The sequence below is a fragment of the Fopius arisanus genome, unplaced genomic scaffold (genome assembly GCF_000806365.1).
Source record: "Fopius arisanus strain USDA-PBARC FA_bdor unplaced genomic scaffold, ASM80636v1 scaffold00024, whole genome shotgun sequence".
NCBI lineage: Eukaryota > Metazoa > Arthropoda > Insecta > Hymenoptera > Braconidae > Fopius > Fopius arisanus.
The window spans coordinates 410,477-430,614 of NW_011887763.1; the positions used below are offsets into that span (position 1 = coordinate 410,477).

The window sequence follows — 20,138 nt, forward strand, 5'->3', positions numbered from 1 at the left end:
GTTTCGGGAGAGACTCAATTTTTGAATTATTATATAGAAAAAAAGTCAGAACGCAATGAAAAATGATAAAATCGATTGATTCCGTTTTTTTTTGAGTATTTTTTTCCACTATTGACATTGGTTTACTATAAGAATTTTTTTGAAGTTTCAGTAGAATTTCTGGATTTTATAAGATTTCAAGGATGAACTTGATTCTTTCAATTTTAATTCATTCACTTGAGTTCGAGTTCTTTCTGGTATTTCTATGTGTTTCTTCAGTAAAACCATTGGCGATGAAAATTGGAAGAATCATAATATGACTTTAGATAAAAAATAATTGCATGAATTTTCCATGCACACGTTTCTATAAAAGTTTCTTAATCAAGTCCTTGGAGATTGTTTAAATAATCTAGTTCGAGAGGAGAATCGATTATCTCCATCATCTAACAAACATGGGTGACAAATGTAAAGATTTGATTGCATGAATTGTAAACAATAAAATATCGATCGATCATGGATTGAAAATTTTGAAATAATTAAATGGACGGTCGCAGGAAAGATCAAGAGCAAATTGGTCTCTTAGGAGTTGACAGAATATGAAGTAAGTCACTTACGAGACTAGAAGATTAACTCAAATACATAAATAAATAAATATAGCCTTCAACCCTTTTAAAAATTATCAATAAACATTGTCGTGGATATTCTAACCTCAAAATTCACTTCCGTCATGAGCAATATTATATACAATTTTACATTTGTTATTTCTCATTGTGCATTTCTCGAGCTTGTTTTTTAAGGACTGACGATGAAGACGTGACCCTCACAAATAATAAAAAGTCGTTATATTACCATATTACCTGTTATTCAGTTAAATAATTTTTTTCCTTATCAAAATCATTCATTATCAATTAACGAATCAGTCATCAAGTTGCGTAAGACAAGCAACACCTCTATTGATCCAGTGAGACTCTTCGAGTCTCGTGGGAATCAGTATATACATCACAAAATTGGATGAGTGACCAGTGGTAGCCAAGACTCCACGTCTGGCACTCGTTTTGTAAACAGGACAGGCATAACTCGGTGGTGGTTTGAATTTCGCTTTTTCCCCTGGTTTCAGCCACAACACTGGCATCACATCGAATATTATTTTCGGTTTCGATTCGTCAAGCTCATTAATTTTTTTATTCCAACGTGCACCCTCCAAAAAAAGTCCCTGAAACCAAAAAAAAAAATAAAAAATTCAATTGTATTATAAAGTTGATTTATTCATATCAATTGAATAATTTATTATTATTATTATTGTGACTATTATTATTAAAAAAGACGAAGAAAAACATTGAAAACTGACGTGGGTGAAAACCCCGGAGATTGCTGCTTCCTGGACGCCATCCAAATCCCCCATCACCTCGAATTCAAAATCGAGATGATCAATAGGAATTTTATGCATTCTCGCGTAATTCTGCATGACGCCAGTGAGAAATGACTGCGTGAAAAAAAATCCAGAGAGCCAATGAACATTCGGCGCATCGTGATCGATCCAATCCTGAAAGAACTTAATTCTCGCCAGAAGATCATTGACGTAACTCCCCAAGGGCTTCAACGAGGGATAAGACTTCTTGTCCCATGCAGATGGGACTTTTCCGATGCTCATACTGAGGAAGACCTCTTCCAATTCCGCAGACATCACAACCTGATTTTAAATTAATGAAATTGAATTTATTTTGATAAACAATAAATCATTTAAAAACTCTTTGACTCGTCAATTTTCACCTGTCCCTTGATCGCCTTCTGTACGTTCTTCAAGGATCCTTTGATGACAATCGTCAGTCTGTTAAACCGGATGAGCTCTTGTCTGAGTACAGTATTCATACTATTCATGTAAAGCACCGGATATTTGTCAGCCACGTCTTCCAGATTAAATTGTTCAGGCATTTTATCGAGAATGTCACTAGCCAATAGTGAAACCATGGCATCAGCATCACCTTCTGCTCCCCCGACGCTAATCTGCGTCTGAGTCAGAAGAACACCGCCGAGGAGTTGCATCGACTCATTATTGTCCTTTGTTATATCCGCGTTGTCATGGAGTCCAAAGACCTCGGGCCAGACAGTGATCGGGAGAGTCTTGATATACTCCAAACACCCATCATGGTCTAATATAGTTTATTATTTTATTATTAAAATTATCATTATTAAATGATGATAGATATATATAAATAATTTTCCATACGCGTTTCTCTGGGCATCCGGAATTTTCCACTGGGTGAGAAGACGTAGTCCTTATCCCTGATCACCGCAGGATTATAATAGTTCCTTAGTAAAGAATTTAGGAGTCTCCGGTCTTTATCATCGGTGACCCTGCCCCCATAATTGCATTCTCCCGTCAGATACAGGAGTGCCTCGAATGGCACCTCTTCATAGTCATTGAGAAACATCTGGAGCTGTAGAACACTGATGCGGAGATCGGATTCATTGAACTCGTAAGGTATGTTCCAGCCGAGGGGTCCGAACTGTCGGCGTTCCTGAACGACGGCGTGGAAGAAGCACAACGAGAAAAGCAGTGACTCCCACTCGATGATTCTCTTGCAGCCCTTGAAGAACTTCTCATCTGATATGGGATCATTCAGGTAACTCCTGAGAAGATTCTGCTTGAGCCCCTTGGGCGGTTCATTAGTCATCTTCACACCGTTCTGAAGGATTGACACGGGGAATGCCCTGGAGGGATAACTGGTCAACCAGAGTCTGAATTTGTCGTGAGTGGCCTCAGGAATTATTGTTTCGTCGCAGAGTCTGTCGAGTTCCTTCATCCAGGACTCAGCGAGGTGACAATTCTGGAGGACAACCCATTCCCCAGACTGGATCCCCTTTCTGATCATGTCAGCAGCGAGGGGGCCCTGGCCCTGCCCCAGGGAGATGGTCATGAGGTTCTTCTTGAGGATTCCCCTGGTCTCCGCGAATTTAATGAGCCCTGCCATGGGGTCAGACCCAGGGGACAGAATAAAAATGAGGGGGGAAGTCCTTGTCGAGTCGTCATAGGACGCCTGGAGGTCAAATGGTGGGGGTTCTATGAAAGTCTGACCCATGTTCAAGGAAATAAAACTCTGAACTGCTGATACCAATTTGTCTGGCCTAACGGAACGGAGAATTACTAGGGATCTCAATTCCTTCCTTGTGACCCCGTCGAAGGGTTTAGGAAAGGAGTGATCCTGGGGATTTGAGAGGTCGTAGTAATCTTTCCAGGAAGCCAGCCCCTCCTGGAAAGACTGCCTGAGGCCCTGGAGCCCGGTTAAGGCATCAGCTCTCGTCACTTCCGACCAGGACTTCTCAGTCAACCACGTAGGGTCTGGATTTTTGTGGGGATTCTGCAGGGCCACTCCTCCTGTCAAGAGAAAGGACCACAGGTCCTCCTGGATTCGACCCTCCGCCCGATGAATCCCCGCTGTCAGCACTAAGGAAAAGATTAGCTTGTCTTTCTCGAAGAGTGATCGACACACGTTTCTGTAGATGCTTTTCGTGAAAATAGAGTTTAGACTTTCGATTCGGATATTTAAATCATCGGACTTATCGCTGCTGAGTATCGCTGAGATGTACAGGTTTATGAACCACGGTAGCGAATATTGATACATTGGATCGATATTCGCCAATTCTGATATGCAGAAGAAAAGAACTGCACCGTGACGTGAGACTGGTTTGTAACCATCGCGTGCATCGTCTATTTCCACGGTAGTCTTTGCTGCGACTTTTTGTTTAGCCTCGATCTCTTCTGACAAGAGTTTTGAAGACGACAGGATCTTGATAGCTGTCTCGTCCTCGAGGATATTCCCCTCTGAGGATGACAGAACCTCCAGGATCTTGTCCTCGATCTCCTTCAGAATTCTCTTGTTATTTGCACCCTCGACAATCAACTGATTCTTCTTCTCCTCGAGCACTGGTAGATCTTTCGCCACGACAATCCCCAGGAGTTGGTCCTGAAGACCCTGAGGTGTGATCATAAAATTCAGGAGTGTCACCTTAACCGCAATATCCGGGAGGTAATGGGGATTGCGGAGTCTTGTTGTGATGTAGAAACGAAAGTTATCGTTGTACTCGAGAACATTCTCACCGAATTTCATGTAGAGAACGCCACGTTGTTTGTAGATATTCTTCAGGAGTACCGGCTCGAGGATGGCATCAAGCTCCTGGAGAATATTCTCGAGGAGTACTGGGAGGCCAAGTTGAATGGCGTTCTCCATGATCCTGACGTAATTGGGATCAGTGAGTTTAATGACATTCAGTTTATTCTGCTTCTCCATATTCTTGATCCACTTGTTGGCCGGACCCTGAGGATCAATCATCAGTGGCCACCTATCGGCATACTTTACGATTATGCCGTTCTCCACGGAGAAGCTGTCAGCGGGGAGGCCGTGAATCATCCATGCCCTGATCTCGACGGCCTCACCGAGAATATCGGGCAGGCTAAAGTGACGGCTACAGGGAATCCCCATTCCCCGACATGTCTGGTGCCACTCAGTTATCAGATTATTCCGATACTCGACTGTGAATGCCCCCAGATAAGCTACAATCCCCGAGGACAGGAGAACATCTCCTATGACGTTGCCCAGACTTGCCCCCAAGCTCAACGCCGTCTCGCTCCATCTTGTTTTCTCACCACCCAGTCCTCCCAGAAGCTTTTCGGCTCTGTCTAGCTTCTGCATGCAGTGATCTATCTGATCCTCCAGCTTCTTTTTTTCTCTCATACACTCAGCGAACTCGTCGTTCAGCGTTTGGAGCTTGTCTGTTACTTCCTGGAGGAGATTGCGCTTCGCGTTCAACGTCTCCATTTGCGCCGCCAACTCGGCCTCCGCCTCCGCCAACATCGCCTTCTTCGGGGCTACAACCTGTTCAAAATACAAATTCATGTTCAGAAATATTCTTCTTCATTAAAAATGTTACATTTTATGTTATATACATATATTAACATATTATAATAAACAAAAATTTTATATTTAGTAAAAATAATTTTTTAGAGCATATTCTTTTCATTTTCGGCTTCGAATTACAAGAATGTTTTACAAGAACTCCCGATTGAGATGAATAATAACGGTAATGACCTTGATAACTCTGTCGTATACTTCCATCGCTCTGACCCATTTGCAGAGGCCCTCACAGGCAGTGGAGACCTTCTTGATGACTTCCGGTTGAAAGCTCCTGTCATTCATAAATTTCTCGCGAATCCTTTTCATGTACGCCGGTGGTATATTATCCTTATCGAAACTCTTAAGACTCTCCAAGAACTTCATATCCCCGAGGACTTTGATGGACGCGGGCCAGTAGTCGTCTACCGTCACGCCGGAGGGATCCTGGACACGTTCTGGCTTCACACCCTTGAGAACGCACACCGCCTCCATGACCAACCGAACACCAGCCGGTGGACTCTTCATGGACTTGACTATAGTGACGTCCGCCGGTTTCAAAGTGTCGAGGGCCGACAGGGCAGCCTCCAGAGCTGGTGTGGCCTCTGCGAGATCGCTCTCGCAGTCATCCTTGATGGCTTGAGCAGCGGCTGCTGCTTCGTTGGCTAAAGCTTCATCTGCTGCCACGACTTCCTTCTTCGCCTCTACGTTCACCGTGTCTTGTTCGATCCTGATCATCAGTTTATCGCTCAATTGAGACTGCGCCACCAGTTTTGGCTGGAGTGCATGGAGCTCCTCCTGCATCACTGCGACCTGACCAGCTGCAAAGTCCAGTTTCTCTAAACCCACTTCGTACCGATTCTGCTGGGACGTTATCTGATTCACCTGTGACAAATCGATTTCCAATTAATGATAAATTATTAAAAATAACTCGTTACACTGATTCTACCAGACCTTCTGACCGTACAGCTTATACAAAGACTTGATGAGCTCCAGAAAGCTGGTGGGTGTAACGTAATTAGTTCGACCTTGGGTTCTTTTATAGTCCTCACTCGACTTTTGAACAGTCTCATGAAAATTCTTGCATACGACGACGCACTTGCGCTTGACCTCGTCATCGATTTCAAGGTCCTTCAAGGAAATGGTCGCGACTTTTTCGAGGGCATCGGGGGGCCAGGGCATGTACCAGTCGATGGTGCAACAGTTGATCAAAGACGGGAACATGCGTATCCGATTGCGAAATGCGTCGCCGATCGGTGACATCGTCAGCACAATGTGAAGAAATTTTTTCACACGCTCTATGAAGAGATTGTACAGAGCCATTGGTGTGGTTTCTACACGTTTCGCGGACTCTTCTCTCGCGAGATTCGTCATCCTCTCAAGGATCTCAGCCTTCTCCTCGGTTCCATAGAGATTTGGCACGTCTCCCGTGTTTAGGATCATGTTTATGTCCTCGACGAATGACTCGTCCTTGATTTGATTATCGGCGAAGAGGAAAACTGTTGGCTTTCCGTCGCAGCCGACCTTCAGCAGAAGATGCTTCAGGTCGTCCCTCCATTCCGAGGGCCCGTAACTCCTGGTGATCTCCATCTGGTGGAGCATGTACTCGCAGATTCCTGTTGCGAGTTTCGAGCAGGACGACCTTCCTGATCCACCGACGCCCACAAGCAACGCATTACCGTTGTCCTGCATCAGGACTCGAGAAATCCTCGATATGTGTTCGATCGCGTATCGAAAGAGAACTAAAGACATCGGGGTCTTCGACATCATGTTGTACTCCGTCAGGTAATAGTCCATCTTCTCCTGGAGATCGTTCAGGTCGATCACTTGATCGTAGATCTTCGGGTCGGCATCCGGCTCCATGTACATCCCGAAGAAGAGATCTCGAATGTGAGCACTCGTGACGATTTTCTCGTCCTCCTTCAGGTAATCCGACAGCACTTTGTCCAGGGGTTGACGTAATTGTTCGTACGTCACTCGTTTCACCATCTTAAAGAGGGTCTCCCTGTCTTGATCATCCACAAGGCGATCGTGAAATACTCGGTAAACCTCGTGAATCCACAGTTTTATGAGCTTGTCAGGGTCTCGCATCCTCGAGGACGGCACCAGGACGATTCCACTTATCACACGACTGAAGTCTCTCAGGTTGAACGTGTAGTGACTCTTCGCGGGGATCGGAAGGAAGTTCAGAATCGCCTCCTGGAAGATTTCCATCGTCCCGGCCACCAGCATCTTACCTGGAGTCGCATAACAGTCATGTGACAGTCCCATGTGACTTATAACTAAACTTACCGAGCCTGGAGACACTGGAGTCGAAGCCCTTGGCGAAATGCCAGTCGAGGATGGACGTGAAGATCTTCGTCATTGTCGCATCCTCGAAGGCATCGATTCCGATGATGTGGGTGTGACGAGTGAGTCGGGGAGTGACGACATTAGAGCCACCCCCAGGTGGTCCCATAGCTGCGATCATGAGAATGTCCATGAGGTAGAGAATAGTCGTGTCCTTCGGATCAAACCAGTACCCGTGGTCAATCCACTGTCGTAGGAGTTCGATCGGAGGTTGAGCGCCGTAGATCTCCTTCTGGGGCATCGACAGATCATCAACAAAGAGAATGCACTTTTTTCCCATGGTTGGACCGTATACCCCCTTCCGGCGTCGATCCAGCTTCGACATGACGATCTCCTGCGTCTGCGCTGCACTCGTCCGGGCGCTAAAGTTGACGACATTCTGGATGTACCTCTCCTTCGGCAGATTGACAAGATAATCCAGAACAATTGCGGACTTTCCGGTGCCTGTGGGTCCCACAAAGAGAATAGGAATTGATCGCTCCAAGAGTCGCTTTATGAAGAATCGCTGCATGGAGACCTCATTCGTCTGAATAATGAGATCACTGACTTTAGCTGTCGGCGGTAGTGCAACCGGGGCCGAAGTGTCCATCCAGGATATCCAGCTGCCGTTGTTTCGTTTGTCGTACAGCCACTCGTAAATCGTCCCCCTATCAGGGAACAGCTGTTGCTTCGAGAGCTTGAAGGCTTTGGGCTTCGGATACTCCTCAATCTTCCCATCCAAAATTTTCCTGAAGAACAAATCGAACTCTTTTCTGCTGTCACTGACGAGTGTCGATGCGAAACCCCAGATCATCGAGAAGAGCATCACGCATTGGAGCCAAACCGTACTAACCTGCGTCTCCCCTTCTAACATCGTGCTGAGCATTCGGGTGAAGGACAGGAACATGTGAAGATCGGAGGTGTCGACGAAGCACCTGCAGTTGACTCTGATGAACCAGAAAATCGGTGGAGTCAGCCAGTCAACGAGCTCGACGACGAGGTCAAATTGCTCAACAAGAACTCTCTGTCGCAGATCCTTCTTGTAACTCTCGAAGAGGGGCTGCCAACCGAGCTGCGATGGTTCCATGTAGATCATACCACATCTGCTGACAGTGGCAGGTGAAGCTTGATCGAGATCAGCAGGCTCGAACATCATATTCATCTTGTTTGACATGATGATTATTTCACCGGACATCAAGCAAAGCTTCTTGTTATCATCCAAAACTGTATTCATGTTCTCAATCCAAACGGCATCGACTGGCCCATCAAAAACAATCCACTTGCGATCGAAGTTAAAGGACTGGGCGTACTCTCTGAAGGTATTAGCCAGGATCCCGTCGCTCCACTCGTGAGAGATAGGATCGAAAGACCCATACAGCAGAGCCATGGTAATGGCTTTAGGATTAATAATCCTATAAACAGTCTTAAACTCCTTGATGACAGCCCTTCGTTTTACAGATAGCTCACCCAGAGCATCAGCCAGTGCCTGATACGCTTGGGTCTTGCCACCCAGAGTATCTCCCACAACCATCAGCCCATGCCTCACGAGAATCATCTCGTAGATCTGAATTACCTTGTCGACGTACCATTCCGTTGCCTGAAGATTTCTCTTCTCAAGGTTGACTTTAAGTAAATCAATCAGTTCGTCTCTGTCAGGATTGGGTAGATCCACCCCCGGGAACAAATCGCTGTAGATTCCGTTAAACAAAGGAACGTCCTGAGCCAGGAATTTCGGTAGATTAACGTCGACAATTGCCCGAAGCACCAGAATCCCTTCATTTTGCTTTGGATACTTCAACTTTAGATTTCCAGCTGCCGTTAGGACAGTCTTCACAGCTCTCATACCGTAATCGTAATGACTCTGTGAACTCAATTGCTCGGAGCACAACTTGTACGTGTGGACGATCTTCTCAGCTAGACTTCTTGCGTCCATAAAGCCGTACGAGTACAAAGTAATTTCTCCAATCATACCGTAATCTGGTACCATCATTGCGACAGTCCTGAAGAGAACCTTCAGGTTATCCGGGAGTTCCTGACGTCCAGCGTAACCGGGATTCATCGTGATGAAGACGTTGCACGTTGGATTGAGCTTCAATTCCGTCCCTTCGAATAGAAACCGCTCGACTTTCATACTTATCGCCATTTGGATCGTGTGAATCTGCTGGGCAATCACCGATAACACTTCCAATTCAATTCTGTTGAACTCGTCGAAGCAGGCCCAAGCACCTGATTGAGCCAAACCCTTGAAGAATTTCCCCATTGCTTTGTAATCAAGTCCTTCGGAGCAATTGAAGACGACACACTGTTTGGCCACTGCCTTCGCAAGATCTTTTGATGTCTCGGTTTTTCCTGTGCCCGCTGGACCCTCTGGTGCACCTCCGAGGTTCAGTTTCAGGGCGCCCATTAGAGTTCTGTAGCATCGGTCTGTCAGAGGAGTGATTACCAGACGGGGAGTATTCCCCAGGTACTCGAAACCGTAGGTGACGTCTGTCGTTATCATCGAGACGGTGATGGCTCCTTCCAGCCAGTAGTACCTGAGTTGGCATATCCAGTTAAAGTCGATGGCATCCTGGACTTGTCTCTCAACAAGCATCTTAACGACGTCCCTGGCATGAACATCAATGACAATGAGAGCATTCAGGGTGATCCTTGTACCAGGATCTAGCTTTCCCCGTACAAGAGCTACTGTTCTGTCAATCTGTTGACTGCACTTTTGGAGGTATCCCGACGTTGAACCTTCCTCGAAGCTCTCGATTACTTCACTCGTCCAGTGAATCTGACTGCCACAGAGGACTATCTGCCCCGGCCAGGAGAGGATCCACTCCTCCCTGACAGCTGTGAAATAAGCTATTACACTGTCCTGGGCGATATCCCTCAGGGACGTGATCATCATCTCCTCCACCTGGCACAGCCACTTCTCGACCATTCCCTTGGCGTCAGCTGGATAAATTTTTCCACTCATGGGAACGTACTCGTCCTCATCAGAGAGCATTCCGATTATCTCCTCGTCTTTCGTGAATTTGAGCTTGCTGATGCCCTCGAAGCACTTCTTCAAGTGCGGCTGCACTCTCTGCGGGTCCTTCGTCTCGGAGAGGATCTCCAGGAGTTCGTCATTCGATAAGAAGAAAAATCTGTAGCAGAGATTTTATTATAAAACATTAAAAGTTACTATTCCTACAATATCCAAAAAAAATTACTGCCAAACCCTGACCTGGGGAAGAACAGGCGTTTCTTCTCTAGATAATCATTGAGGCCCTTCTGAATATCATCCAAAAGGGAATTGCAAGTTCGAAATTGCTCCAACATATTTGGAATTCCCGTAGCAGTCGTGACTTTTTTATCTTGTGCAACGGCCGTCATCATCCCCCGCCATAGTTTGTCGACCCTCCTGAAGTTCTTTGCTTCCGTGGGCATCTGCCTCATGATGTCCTCACTACTGAATATAGGCTCGAGATACATCCAAGTGGCTTGACACGTCAACCACTGGTCAATGATATCCTGCATGCTGATGAGTTTATTCTCCCAGGACTCCATCTCGTGCTCGAAGGCCTTGACGAATGGTGATCCCCTCATGGTCTGAGCCTTGAGGATGTGATCATCCAGAAGCATCTGTATATCATCAACAGCGGATAAAATTTGTACACCAGTCTCTCGATAAGGTGTCAGGTCGAAGAATATCTGCTCCCACTCGGCCTTCATCTTCTCGAGATTTTTCTCCAACGTGTGCTCCTTCGTGGCAGCTGAGGATATCTCTTCGAGTTTTGATATGTGAATTGGCAGACCGTGCTCGATCATCTGGGCGAGAGTGCTCTGATCACTCGCCACAATAGTCTCACCCACGACCTGACTGATCTGGACCCAGTGTCGAGACTGGAGTCCAGGATTGCATATCGTCTGAAGAACTGGAATGAATTGCTTGAATTTCTCAACTTTTCCTCGAATCATCTCCGCGATTCTCCGTGCACCTGGAATATCTGTCAAGACTCTACCCAATTTGTAGAGCGTTCTCCAGGCATTATCCGTCTCCTCTCTGACCTCATCTGCGTCGAGGCCCGGAAAGGGGCCGTAGTACCACTTCTCATAATTCCTGTGGAAATGGAGAACGGTGTGCCACAGTTTATCGAACGTTTCGACAGTCGAGGTCATTCCAGGAAGAGGAAGATAGGGGGAGAGTTCCATATCGAGAAGTCCCTCTTCCTCATTGATCTGCTCAGCTTCTTTCCTCATCTCCGTCATGGTCGTCGATAGCTGCTCGATCTCCTCAGTCGCCTGCTCCATCTCCTCGACAGTGAGAACCGGTGGATCCTTCTTCTTGAACTGATCGATCGCCAGTTGCATACGATTGATCTTCTGCTCGAAATTGTCTCTCCTCGTTCTGAGAACACCCTCGACAAACTCCTTCCTCATGTTCAATCTTGTCGTCGCTAACTCCATGACAGTCTCCATCTCCTTCGGCCACGTTAATGTCCTGGTGTTGAGGGCGATGTCCTCGTCACTCGGTGGCTGATAATCGAATAGAAATAATATCAATTCAGCGCATCTCGTTAATTTACTTCGCAAACTGAACATCGTATTGTCACGACTGTCGACCAGGAAGTTGAAGAGATCGACAACCTCCTGTGTTGTCTCCGGCATTCCAGATATTTTATCGGCAATCTCATCGAAGATGTGACACAACTCTCGATTATTCGATCGTAATTCCTCAAGGAAAAATTCGCAAATCGATGTTCTCAGGTCATAGAGGATCGATCGCATCGATGTGTTCACCAGGGTGCAGTCGATCTCGATTAGATTCAGCGGTATTTTATTCCGAAAGAGGCATATCTCACGGCTGAGGGCGTCGTAACCGTCGATTCTCGTTCCGAATTCCCTGAGGAAAGGGATCGGATCGATATCGAAGTAATTCGAGAGATTTTTCGAGGCCTGACCGTCGAGGATGTAACTGAGATCGTTGTAATGCTTCAGGTAGTCCTCCGGGCCCATCCGATTGAACTCCACTGCCCTGAGACTCTCGGAGATGATTCTGGAGACAGAGGACTCCTTATCAGACACTGGAAACAAAAAACCGGTTCCCTCGAACTCCGGAAATATTACGGACTCAATCTTCGGAACTCTCGATGCGACTTTTAAGATTTTACTGAAGCACCTGGAGAGGGTGGAGTGCAGGGCACTCAGGCTGGGGTTCAGTCGGAGTTCTGGAGTCCCCAGAACCGGTTCCACGGAAATCGTTATGAATGGACGACGGATGAACGTCAAGTCCTCGTAATCACCCTCGAAGGAGTTACCGGTGTTGTATTGAATGAGGAAGTCCTTGAATTCGGATAGAGTGTCCAGGAGAATTGTTCGCAGCTGACACGAGAGGAGAGTATTTACCGATCGGAAGTACTTTTCGATTAGGGCTGTCGAGAAGTTCGCGTTCGACGTGAAGAGAAACGACCACGCGGATTTCTTCTCGAGGAAGAGCTCCGACACGTCTGACAGCCACTCGTTCTTCAGCTTCTTCAGGGACTCAGAGCACAGAGATTCCACTGCTGGCTCAAGGGATACCGCAGGAATCGGAAGGCACCCCAGATCTGATACTCGAATTATTCGCATCGAGCTGTACCTACACGGATTTAACGGAAAAATTTTAAAGAGAAAGAAGAAATAGTATTCTATGAAATCTGTTGTTGGTGGATTTCGAATTACCTCGAAAACCAGAGATCTCGTATTTCTCTGAGAATTTCATTTCCAATGAATAAATTATGCTGGATAAAATGGGTAGCGATCACTGCAGTCTGATGCCATGGGACAGGGGCGCGAATATGAAGTACAGGAAATTCCCCAGGAATTCTCCGAATACCCAGACGTTCCCGTTCATCTTCATCCATTAAAATATAATCAACGATCGCGATTCGAACGCTTCTCTTATAATCTCGCACAATCTCCGGTTCGAGTCCCTCTAAAAGTTCTTCAAAGCTGTAAAAAATTGTGGAGGCGTAAAAATTAATTGAAAAAATTCTATTACTCGATAAATCCGGGATCTGTTAAATAAATAATTAAAAAATACTTCTCACAATCACAATTTATTTCACAACCTACTCGTCTCTTTGTTTTAATTTCCCCTGTATCCTGGCCTTGGCCCCTTCTATATGAGACCTGTCGAAAGGCTCCAGATGATGATCTAAAATTTCAGAAGAGCACAGAGTTTCAATTCTCTCGACATCCTCCGGCCTAACATCCCTAATCTTCTCGATTTCGCTGGATCCCAGGAGTTGTTCCCTCTGGGACTCGACGGACCTGGGATCAAGAAAAATCATTCGTTCAATAATCAATCAATATTACAATTAATATAAACAATTACTGCATCGTTCACCTGGGAAGATCAGCCTCCCTCCTCTGCAAATCCATCCTCTCGAGGGCCTCGCGCTCAACCTGGGTCTTCCGTTTTTCCTCCATAACTTCTCTCATCCTCTGGATTTTCTTTCTCTTCGCCTCGGCTTTTCTCTTCACCCAGGTGCCATCAGCGAGATCCACGAGACTAATGACATTCCCAGGAACTGACTCCAGTAATTTCCTCTTTTCCTCATTTTTCTTCTGAACTTCTGCCTCGTGGGCGCGAACCAGGGAGATCGGGGGATATTGGAGGTCTCCGTCCTTCCCCAGGAAGTCCTTCGTCTGGGGCTGGACCCTACGTCGTCTCTTCAGGGTCTGCAGGCGAAATTTCAGGGCTGAGGGCGTATACAAACTGCCTATGCTCTCCGAGGGCTTCACATATTTGAAGAAATGCTTGAAGGGAACTGTCCTCGTCCAGGAACGCTCCTGGAGAAGAGGCTGGAACCTCTGGTATTTCACAGCCTCGGGGATGTGGGGTGTCGGCTCAACTTCCGGTAGCCAAGGAACTGACGGCTTGCACTTTCTCCCTTTTGATGACATCTCGGTGATTAACTTCAGGTCATTTCGATTTTTTTAGATATTCTAATTGAAAGGACTTGTTTCAGGATTTTCAGAGCTGGGGATAACTACACCGGGCCACACTCGTAATCGTGGCCATAGCAACCGTTGGAGGAGTACAAAACCGCGGAATTGTGAATTTCGTTTAATCATCTGCACTGGGAAAATCATTTGTCGACAGTTAAATCACTCTGATAAAGAAATTTGGTTTATTAAAATGGAATTTATTGTGTTTGAATATTTTCGCTGTGAAATTCTTTTGTCAAAACATCTCAAGAATTTTATAATTGAAAAAATGCATACCTAGAAGGAGAAACAGTAAAAAATTAACAGTAAAAAACAAGATGACAGGATTTTAATAAATTACAAACATAAATACATTTTCATTTCGATAAAAACAACTTTATTTCGTCTCAACGACAAACCGTTTGGCTTTTATATGAATACAAATCCTTTGGCATATATAATTGGAAGACTCATATTAAAAAAATTGAGCGCACAGTTAAAAAATAGACCATTAAAAATAATCATCACGTCTTCAATATTCGTCATCAAACCTCACGTAGTTTTTGGAACAGCTCGGCGATGACGCATCCTTCTGATTATGACAGACGGATTTTCGTGGGCTCATAACACTGCGACGATTTTCATTGGCTGCTCTCCTCTTCAGCCACTCTATAAAATAAATCAATAAAAATTAATAATCGATTGATAACTCTCTCTCTTCCCCGGGGAATATGATTCCCTTGGTTCTCACCTTCATCTGCTACCTTCGAAAATTCATTGAGCAAAAAGTCTTTATCTCTTGACTGTAACACGAGCATTTCCCTGAGTATTTGCACTAATTCCCTACTAGCTTGAGCCTTAGCCCGCAAACAATACACCGTCATGCTGAAATAAATAATTAATTAATCATTAATAACATTAATGAAAAAGAAAATAATAAGGAAAGGGTTCTGTTAATTTGTCGTAATGACTCACATCATGGCGATTAGTAAAGCAGCCCCCACCCCAGGTCTTCCAATGCTCTCGACGAAGATCCACAATTTACTGCTCCTCCCCAGCGAGAGGACCTCCTCGATAATAGCATGCCAGGTGTAATCGTAATCCCTGAACGGCCCACAGCTGCTGCTCTTAACACTGGTGATAACCCATCCCAGAGCGGTAAGAGCACCAGTCATCCCCAGGAATGCGAGCGCCAGGAACAAAGTCTGAGTCTGTGCAGCTCTCCAGGAGGTGGAGGGTGGCTCACAGTGCCTCATCAGACCAAATTTCTTTATATAAAACGTCATCGTCATCTTCACAACCATCACCAGCGACAGAGGTGGACTGAAATAGAAGGCAACCCAGAAAAGGATCTGATTGTAGATGAGATTGAGTGTGTTGAGGGCAATATCGAATTTCGGAGTTGACAGGACACTGTAGAAGGGCGAGAGATGGTGTCTCAGGGACTCCAGGATAAAACTCCCAAGAGTGAACACCAGGAAGTCGAGGATTATGAGACGATAGATCTCCTGGGCCAATTCCGTCTGCCAGCACGAGTTCAGGCTTCGTGTCAGCCAATACGCCAGCAGTGTTCCTATTATCACTACTGTCATCGCATACGTTCTTATCATATTCACGAAAAGACATTTTCGTTTTGAGCTGTAACGCTCGAATTTCACCAGCATCGAAATGATAACCGGAAAGATATTCATTATTCCAGTGATCACGAGAGGCACCAGAAGAAGAGATGGAGAATCAGTGGTATTAGATTTGTGATGTAGGAGGAGATATTGGAGAAGCCAGCTGGTCCCTGCCAGGGCCCCCAGGACAAGAGCGGTCATGAAGACTTGAACAGATAATACAATGAGTCTTTTGAAAATAGTGGAGCTCTCTTGACTTATGTCCTCTGCAAGGAGCTCCTTCAATTCCCTGTAAATCGACTGGTGACAGCGATTTGCTGCCTTCGCCGAGGCGATGCTGTAATCCCATCCGCAGAATATTTTTGTTGCGTACAAATTATGAATTCCACCCGAGGTTTCGATGAAACATTTCCTGTAGGATTTTGCAACTTTAACAGAGAGAAAGATGAACGTGAAGATATAACAGAAGATCATCGTTAAAATGTAAGCAGATGGTATGCTGTACTGGAGTCCAGGTATTGCTTCGATCGTAAGATTTGTGTAAAAACCGTAATAAAAAATTGTCTCATCCATAAATCCGTTTCCTATGAAAATATCCCAGAAGTTGTACGTTGAATTTCCGTGTGTGGCGAACAACGATTGGGGAAGAACGACGAAAAAAAAACTTAAGATGCAATTAATGACGTTGAGAATGAGCAACCAACGGAGGAACTTGAAATACGTAGCAACTCCACTACCAAAATGACCCTCAATTGATTTAATTGGGCCATACCAAAGCTCCATAGTAGAAGTAATTTCTCTCATGGCAATAAATGTCTTCATGAAAAAAATACTCATCGCGTACTTGAGTCTCTTCCACCTGGTGAGGACTCTTCTGTCCCCCTTGAGTTCAACTGATCTCGTTAATTTGGCTCTGATGGACCTCTTGACAGTGAGACACTGGGGCATATCCCTGAGGGCCTCCAACCGCCTCATCTCCGAGAGGGGATCGTTCTGCATGAGGTCATCTTGCATCTCCAGGTGGTTGGCAATCGTCTCAGCATTGTCCTCAATCTGAGATGCACTGCCAACGGGAGATGGAGATAAATTACGTGGGTTCACCACCCTCAGGTGACTGTTGCTGGACTTCCCCAGGACAGCTATCGTCCTTGAGGGGAGATGTCTCGTGTGTTTTGAGTGGTATCTCTGAGTTGAGGCACTTCTGGATGTCGAGAATTTCTGATCCACTCGACTCTCACTCCATATCGATGAGCCCTCAGAGGCTGTAAAAATCATAAATAAATATTCAAAATTCGTCACTTCAGTTAATTAAAAACATCAATGAATTGATATTTTTTTTAATTAAAAATTGAAGGACAAATCTTCACATTTTATTATTGCAAAAATTGAGACACCGAAATTTTTTGTTGAATTTTTTAATTCTTGGACCTCTAGATTTTGAAATTGAAGTTAAAAAAATGTTTACCCTCTGATCGGATGCCCACGTCTTCAAGACTGCCCATTCCTTTCAAAGTGCGAAATGACCTGTTCCTGACGAGCCCCAAGTACTCGCAAATTCGATAAGCATCGATACCTATCTCGTTATCAGATAAGATATATTAATCAATGCCAATTCCCCCTGTGTCACGCTGATTTGACAGGTACATCTTCACGTGGAACAACAAAACTGAAATTGATTCATAGATCCTTTTTCATCGACCTTAAGAAATGATTGGAACTCGAGTCGATACAACAGGCGATGGTAACTCCCTCGTCGATAAAAATGTTCCATCGATCATTCAATTATTTAAAAATAAAGTCTTACATCACTATTATTATGCATTAATATTTATTTCCATTTTTTTATTCGTCATGAATTTTCTTGAATAATGAGACCAAAATTGAAACAATTTGCAAGCGTTTTTTGATTAATTATCATTATCACTGTAACTAGTTAATGATTTTCTAAATTAATTTCTATTGATTATTTTAATTTAGATAGAAGATTGCTTCGATAAAAATTCGCCCCCCAAATAAAAAGAAAATATATACTGAAGACATACAATAGATTCTCAATTTTTATTAAAACTTATCATCACAGAAAATCGAGAAAAATGACATGATTTCATGAATACAATTTCGCATTGCTCTGCCTTGTTAATTGCCATAATTGTAAAAACAGTTCAACAGCATAATTCCGATCTCCGAATTCAGTTGCACAAATCCGTACAGTTGATTGAAATTGAGAGAAGGAAAACAAATGCATAATTCAGATGTAAACATGATTAGTACATTACCAGGGGATCTGTAATCCTCTAAATTAACGAAGTTAAAGTTAAATGACAATAGTCTGTACAACCTACGCAACTGCTAGTTACCATTAAGGGTACAATAAAGTAATGACGGGGTAAATCTTCTTCTCAATGAATCTCCCCACTGGTATTTATATTTATTCACTTGTATTTTTAGTAATTAAAAATTAAAGCGTTGCCATCAGTCAGTGCTCCTCGCAATGTTTTCTTTATCGATTCGTATAAAATTAAGGAAAACACGTGTGAAAAATTTCATAGGAATACCTTAAACTTCATCTGAAATATTCTGGGAATTTCAAATATAATTGTGATGAAACCTCAAAGGAATTTCTTTGGAGTTCCAATAGAAAAATTCACAATCAATGGAATTTTTCAGAGAATATTTTTGGTTTTTCTATGAATTTTTTTAAACGCGAAGGAGTAAATGTTATGAGTCCTTCACCACATGCTGTAGTCAGAGTCGTCCTGGTCGAATGTCATGAAGAAGCCGACGAGCGTCGAATATACCACTACATTTCCAGCCAAAGTCAAATAACAGGCACCTGGTTTGATCTGAAATTCGATCAATTAAAAAAACCTTAAAATTGATACATTGCATTAAAAGATATACGAATTAATTTCAAGTAGAAATAATAAATCGAGAGCTCACGGTTCCCTCATCAGCTGGAGCTCGTGCCAAAACGATGGGAAGAGCAAAAGACGACACGACAATTCCCATTGTAATAAATATCGCTAACTCGAGACATGGATTGCTGTTACTACCCGAATCCTCGGTGTATCTTCGTGCAATCAGAGTTGGAATCGGTGCAAGTACGTAGAAAAGAATTACAAATAGTGGCCACCATGATCTGCAAGCAATTACGTAAACAGTGAAATTCATTAAATTGTAAAATTCCCCGAATAAGAAATTATTTCGATTCAGCAGTCGATTGGAGCATCGAAATAAATCCCATTGCACTTATCGTGGTTTACCACTTCTTTCATTAAATTGCATCGATCAAAATTTTTTTTTACATCGCCCGTGTGGAATTTTATTGAATTTGATATACTACTTACGCATAAGTAGGAAGAGCGCATCCCAGGATGACAAATGTCATACCTATGGAGCCAGCAAATGCCAGTGTAACCAATCTATAATAATAATTTCAAAAACCTCAATTAAATAACAATCGAAAAATATGGGAAAATTGAAGAATGGAGAAATCGTCCCTACAGCATATTTGATGGAATTCAAAAAAATCGATTACTTTGTTCCTCTAATAAGAAATGATTTCATCGAAGCGTCAATATTGAAAATTAATTCACTTACGCTGTAGTCCAGTCGAATCATCGAAACACATCATGAAATAAGAGAACACATTTTATTAGTTGAATCGTCAACAATTAAGAAATGTTTAAAAAAAAATTGTTAATGAATGGAATTCATCACAAAGGTGATAATCAGTAATTACGTAACCCTTCGCTCATTGAATGGCCCAAAAAATCCACGGAATAATAAATGCCCAATTAAGGATACAGTACATTTAATAATTCTAAAATTCATCATCCGCTCTCGATGAAAAAACAAAGCGACGAAATGCTGCATGTAAATAAAAACAAGTGAATATTGAGAGCAGTAATTGAAAATTAAATTAATAGAATCATGAGATGTGACTGAATATTGAATAATGAATATATTTTATCAGGTTATGTTGTCAAATATCTCTGATTGTTTTCCCTATTTAATTATCTCTCCATACAGCCCACGATAATCGTAATGGAGAATTGCACAATGTCGTTGGGGTGACTGATTTTTAATCTATTTTTTTCTCGGTGTGAGGTAATTATACCGAATAACCTTTAATCCCGGCCATTGAAGATGAGTTTGACAATCAACTTGGTGAACTGAATCATCGACAATCATCGACGAGTCACTAGAAAGTGGCGTAAACTCAAAAACAGACTCCAGGAAACATTTTTCCAAAGAAGTAGACAGATGAACTGAACGGAGGATCACAGGGGTGCGCATGCAGCGAATATCAAAGTGCGCCAAATTCAAAACTCCATTAATTTCCCCAAAAAAAGTCAATTACTTCTCAGAAATTCGTAAAAAA

General features: G+C 43.7%; 3 protein-coding genes across 6 annotated transcripts; all 3 read right to left on the reverse strand.

Annotated features, from left to right (window-relative positions):
- Positions 1 to 314: 314 nt before the first annotated feature.
- Dnah3 (dynein heavy chain 3, axonemal) lies at positions 315 to 14,111 on the reverse strand. Its single transcript, XM_011301812.1, has 11 exons — positions 13,552 to 14,111; positions 13,278 to 13,475; positions 12,885 to 13,154; positions 10,408 to 12,801; positions 7,161 to 10,327; positions 5,823 to 7,105; positions 5,067 to 5,753; positions 2,207 to 4,853; positions 1,750 to 2,129; positions 1,328 to 1,669; positions 315 to 1,192 (listed from the first exon to the last, which is right to left on the reverse strand). The coding sequence occupies exons 1-11, from the start codon at positions 14,109 to 14,111 to the stop codon at positions 896 to 898; spliced, it is 12,225 nt and encodes a 4,074-aa protein (XP_011300114.1). The 3' UTR covers positions 315 to 895.
- Positions 14,112 to 14,505: 394 nt separating this feature from the next.
- LOC105264608 (transmembrane channel-like protein 5) lies at positions 14,506 to 17,458 on the reverse strand. 2 transcript variants are annotated; one of them, XM_011301597.1, is made up of 5 exons: positions 17,220 to 17,458; positions 16,599 to 17,016; positions 15,111 to 15,458; positions 14,887 to 15,020; positions 14,506 to 14,804 (listed from the first exon to the last, which is right to left on the reverse strand). In XM_011301597.1, exons 1-5 carry the CDS (start codon positions 17,254 to 17,256, stop codon positions 14,668 to 14,670), a joined length of 1,074 nt encoding a protein of 357 aa, XP_011299899.1. In that variant the 5' UTR covers positions 17,257 to 17,458; the 3' UTR covers positions 14,506 to 14,667. The 2 variants fall into 2 exon arrangements, with proteins under 2 accessions (XP_011299899.1, XP_011299898.1); XM_011301596.1 differs by having other exon boundaries at positions 15,111 to 17,016.
- A 335-nt stretch (positions 17,459 to 17,793) lies between these two features.
- On the reverse strand, positions 17,794 to 20,036 carry LOC105264609 (leptin receptor overlapping transcript-like 1). 3 transcript variants are annotated; one of them, XM_011301599.1, is made up of 4 exons: positions 19,875 to 20,036; positions 19,102 to 19,176; positions 18,695 to 18,893; positions 17,794 to 18,597 (listed from the first exon to the last, which is right to left on the reverse strand). In XM_011301599.1, exons 1-4 carry the CDS (start codon positions 19,946 to 19,948, stop codon positions 18,484 to 18,486), a joined length of 462 nt encoding a protein of 153 aa, XP_011299901.1. In that variant the 5' UTR covers positions 19,949 to 20,036; the 3' UTR covers positions 17,794 to 18,483. The 3 variants fall into 3 exon arrangements, with proteins under 3 accessions (XP_011299901.1, XP_011299902.1, XP_011299903.1); XM_011301600.1 differs by having other exon boundaries at positions 19,883 to 20,035; XM_011301601.1 differs by lacking the exon at positions 19,875 to 20,036 and adding an exon at positions 19,355 to 19,868.
- Positions 20,037 to 20,138: the final 102 nt, after the last annotated feature.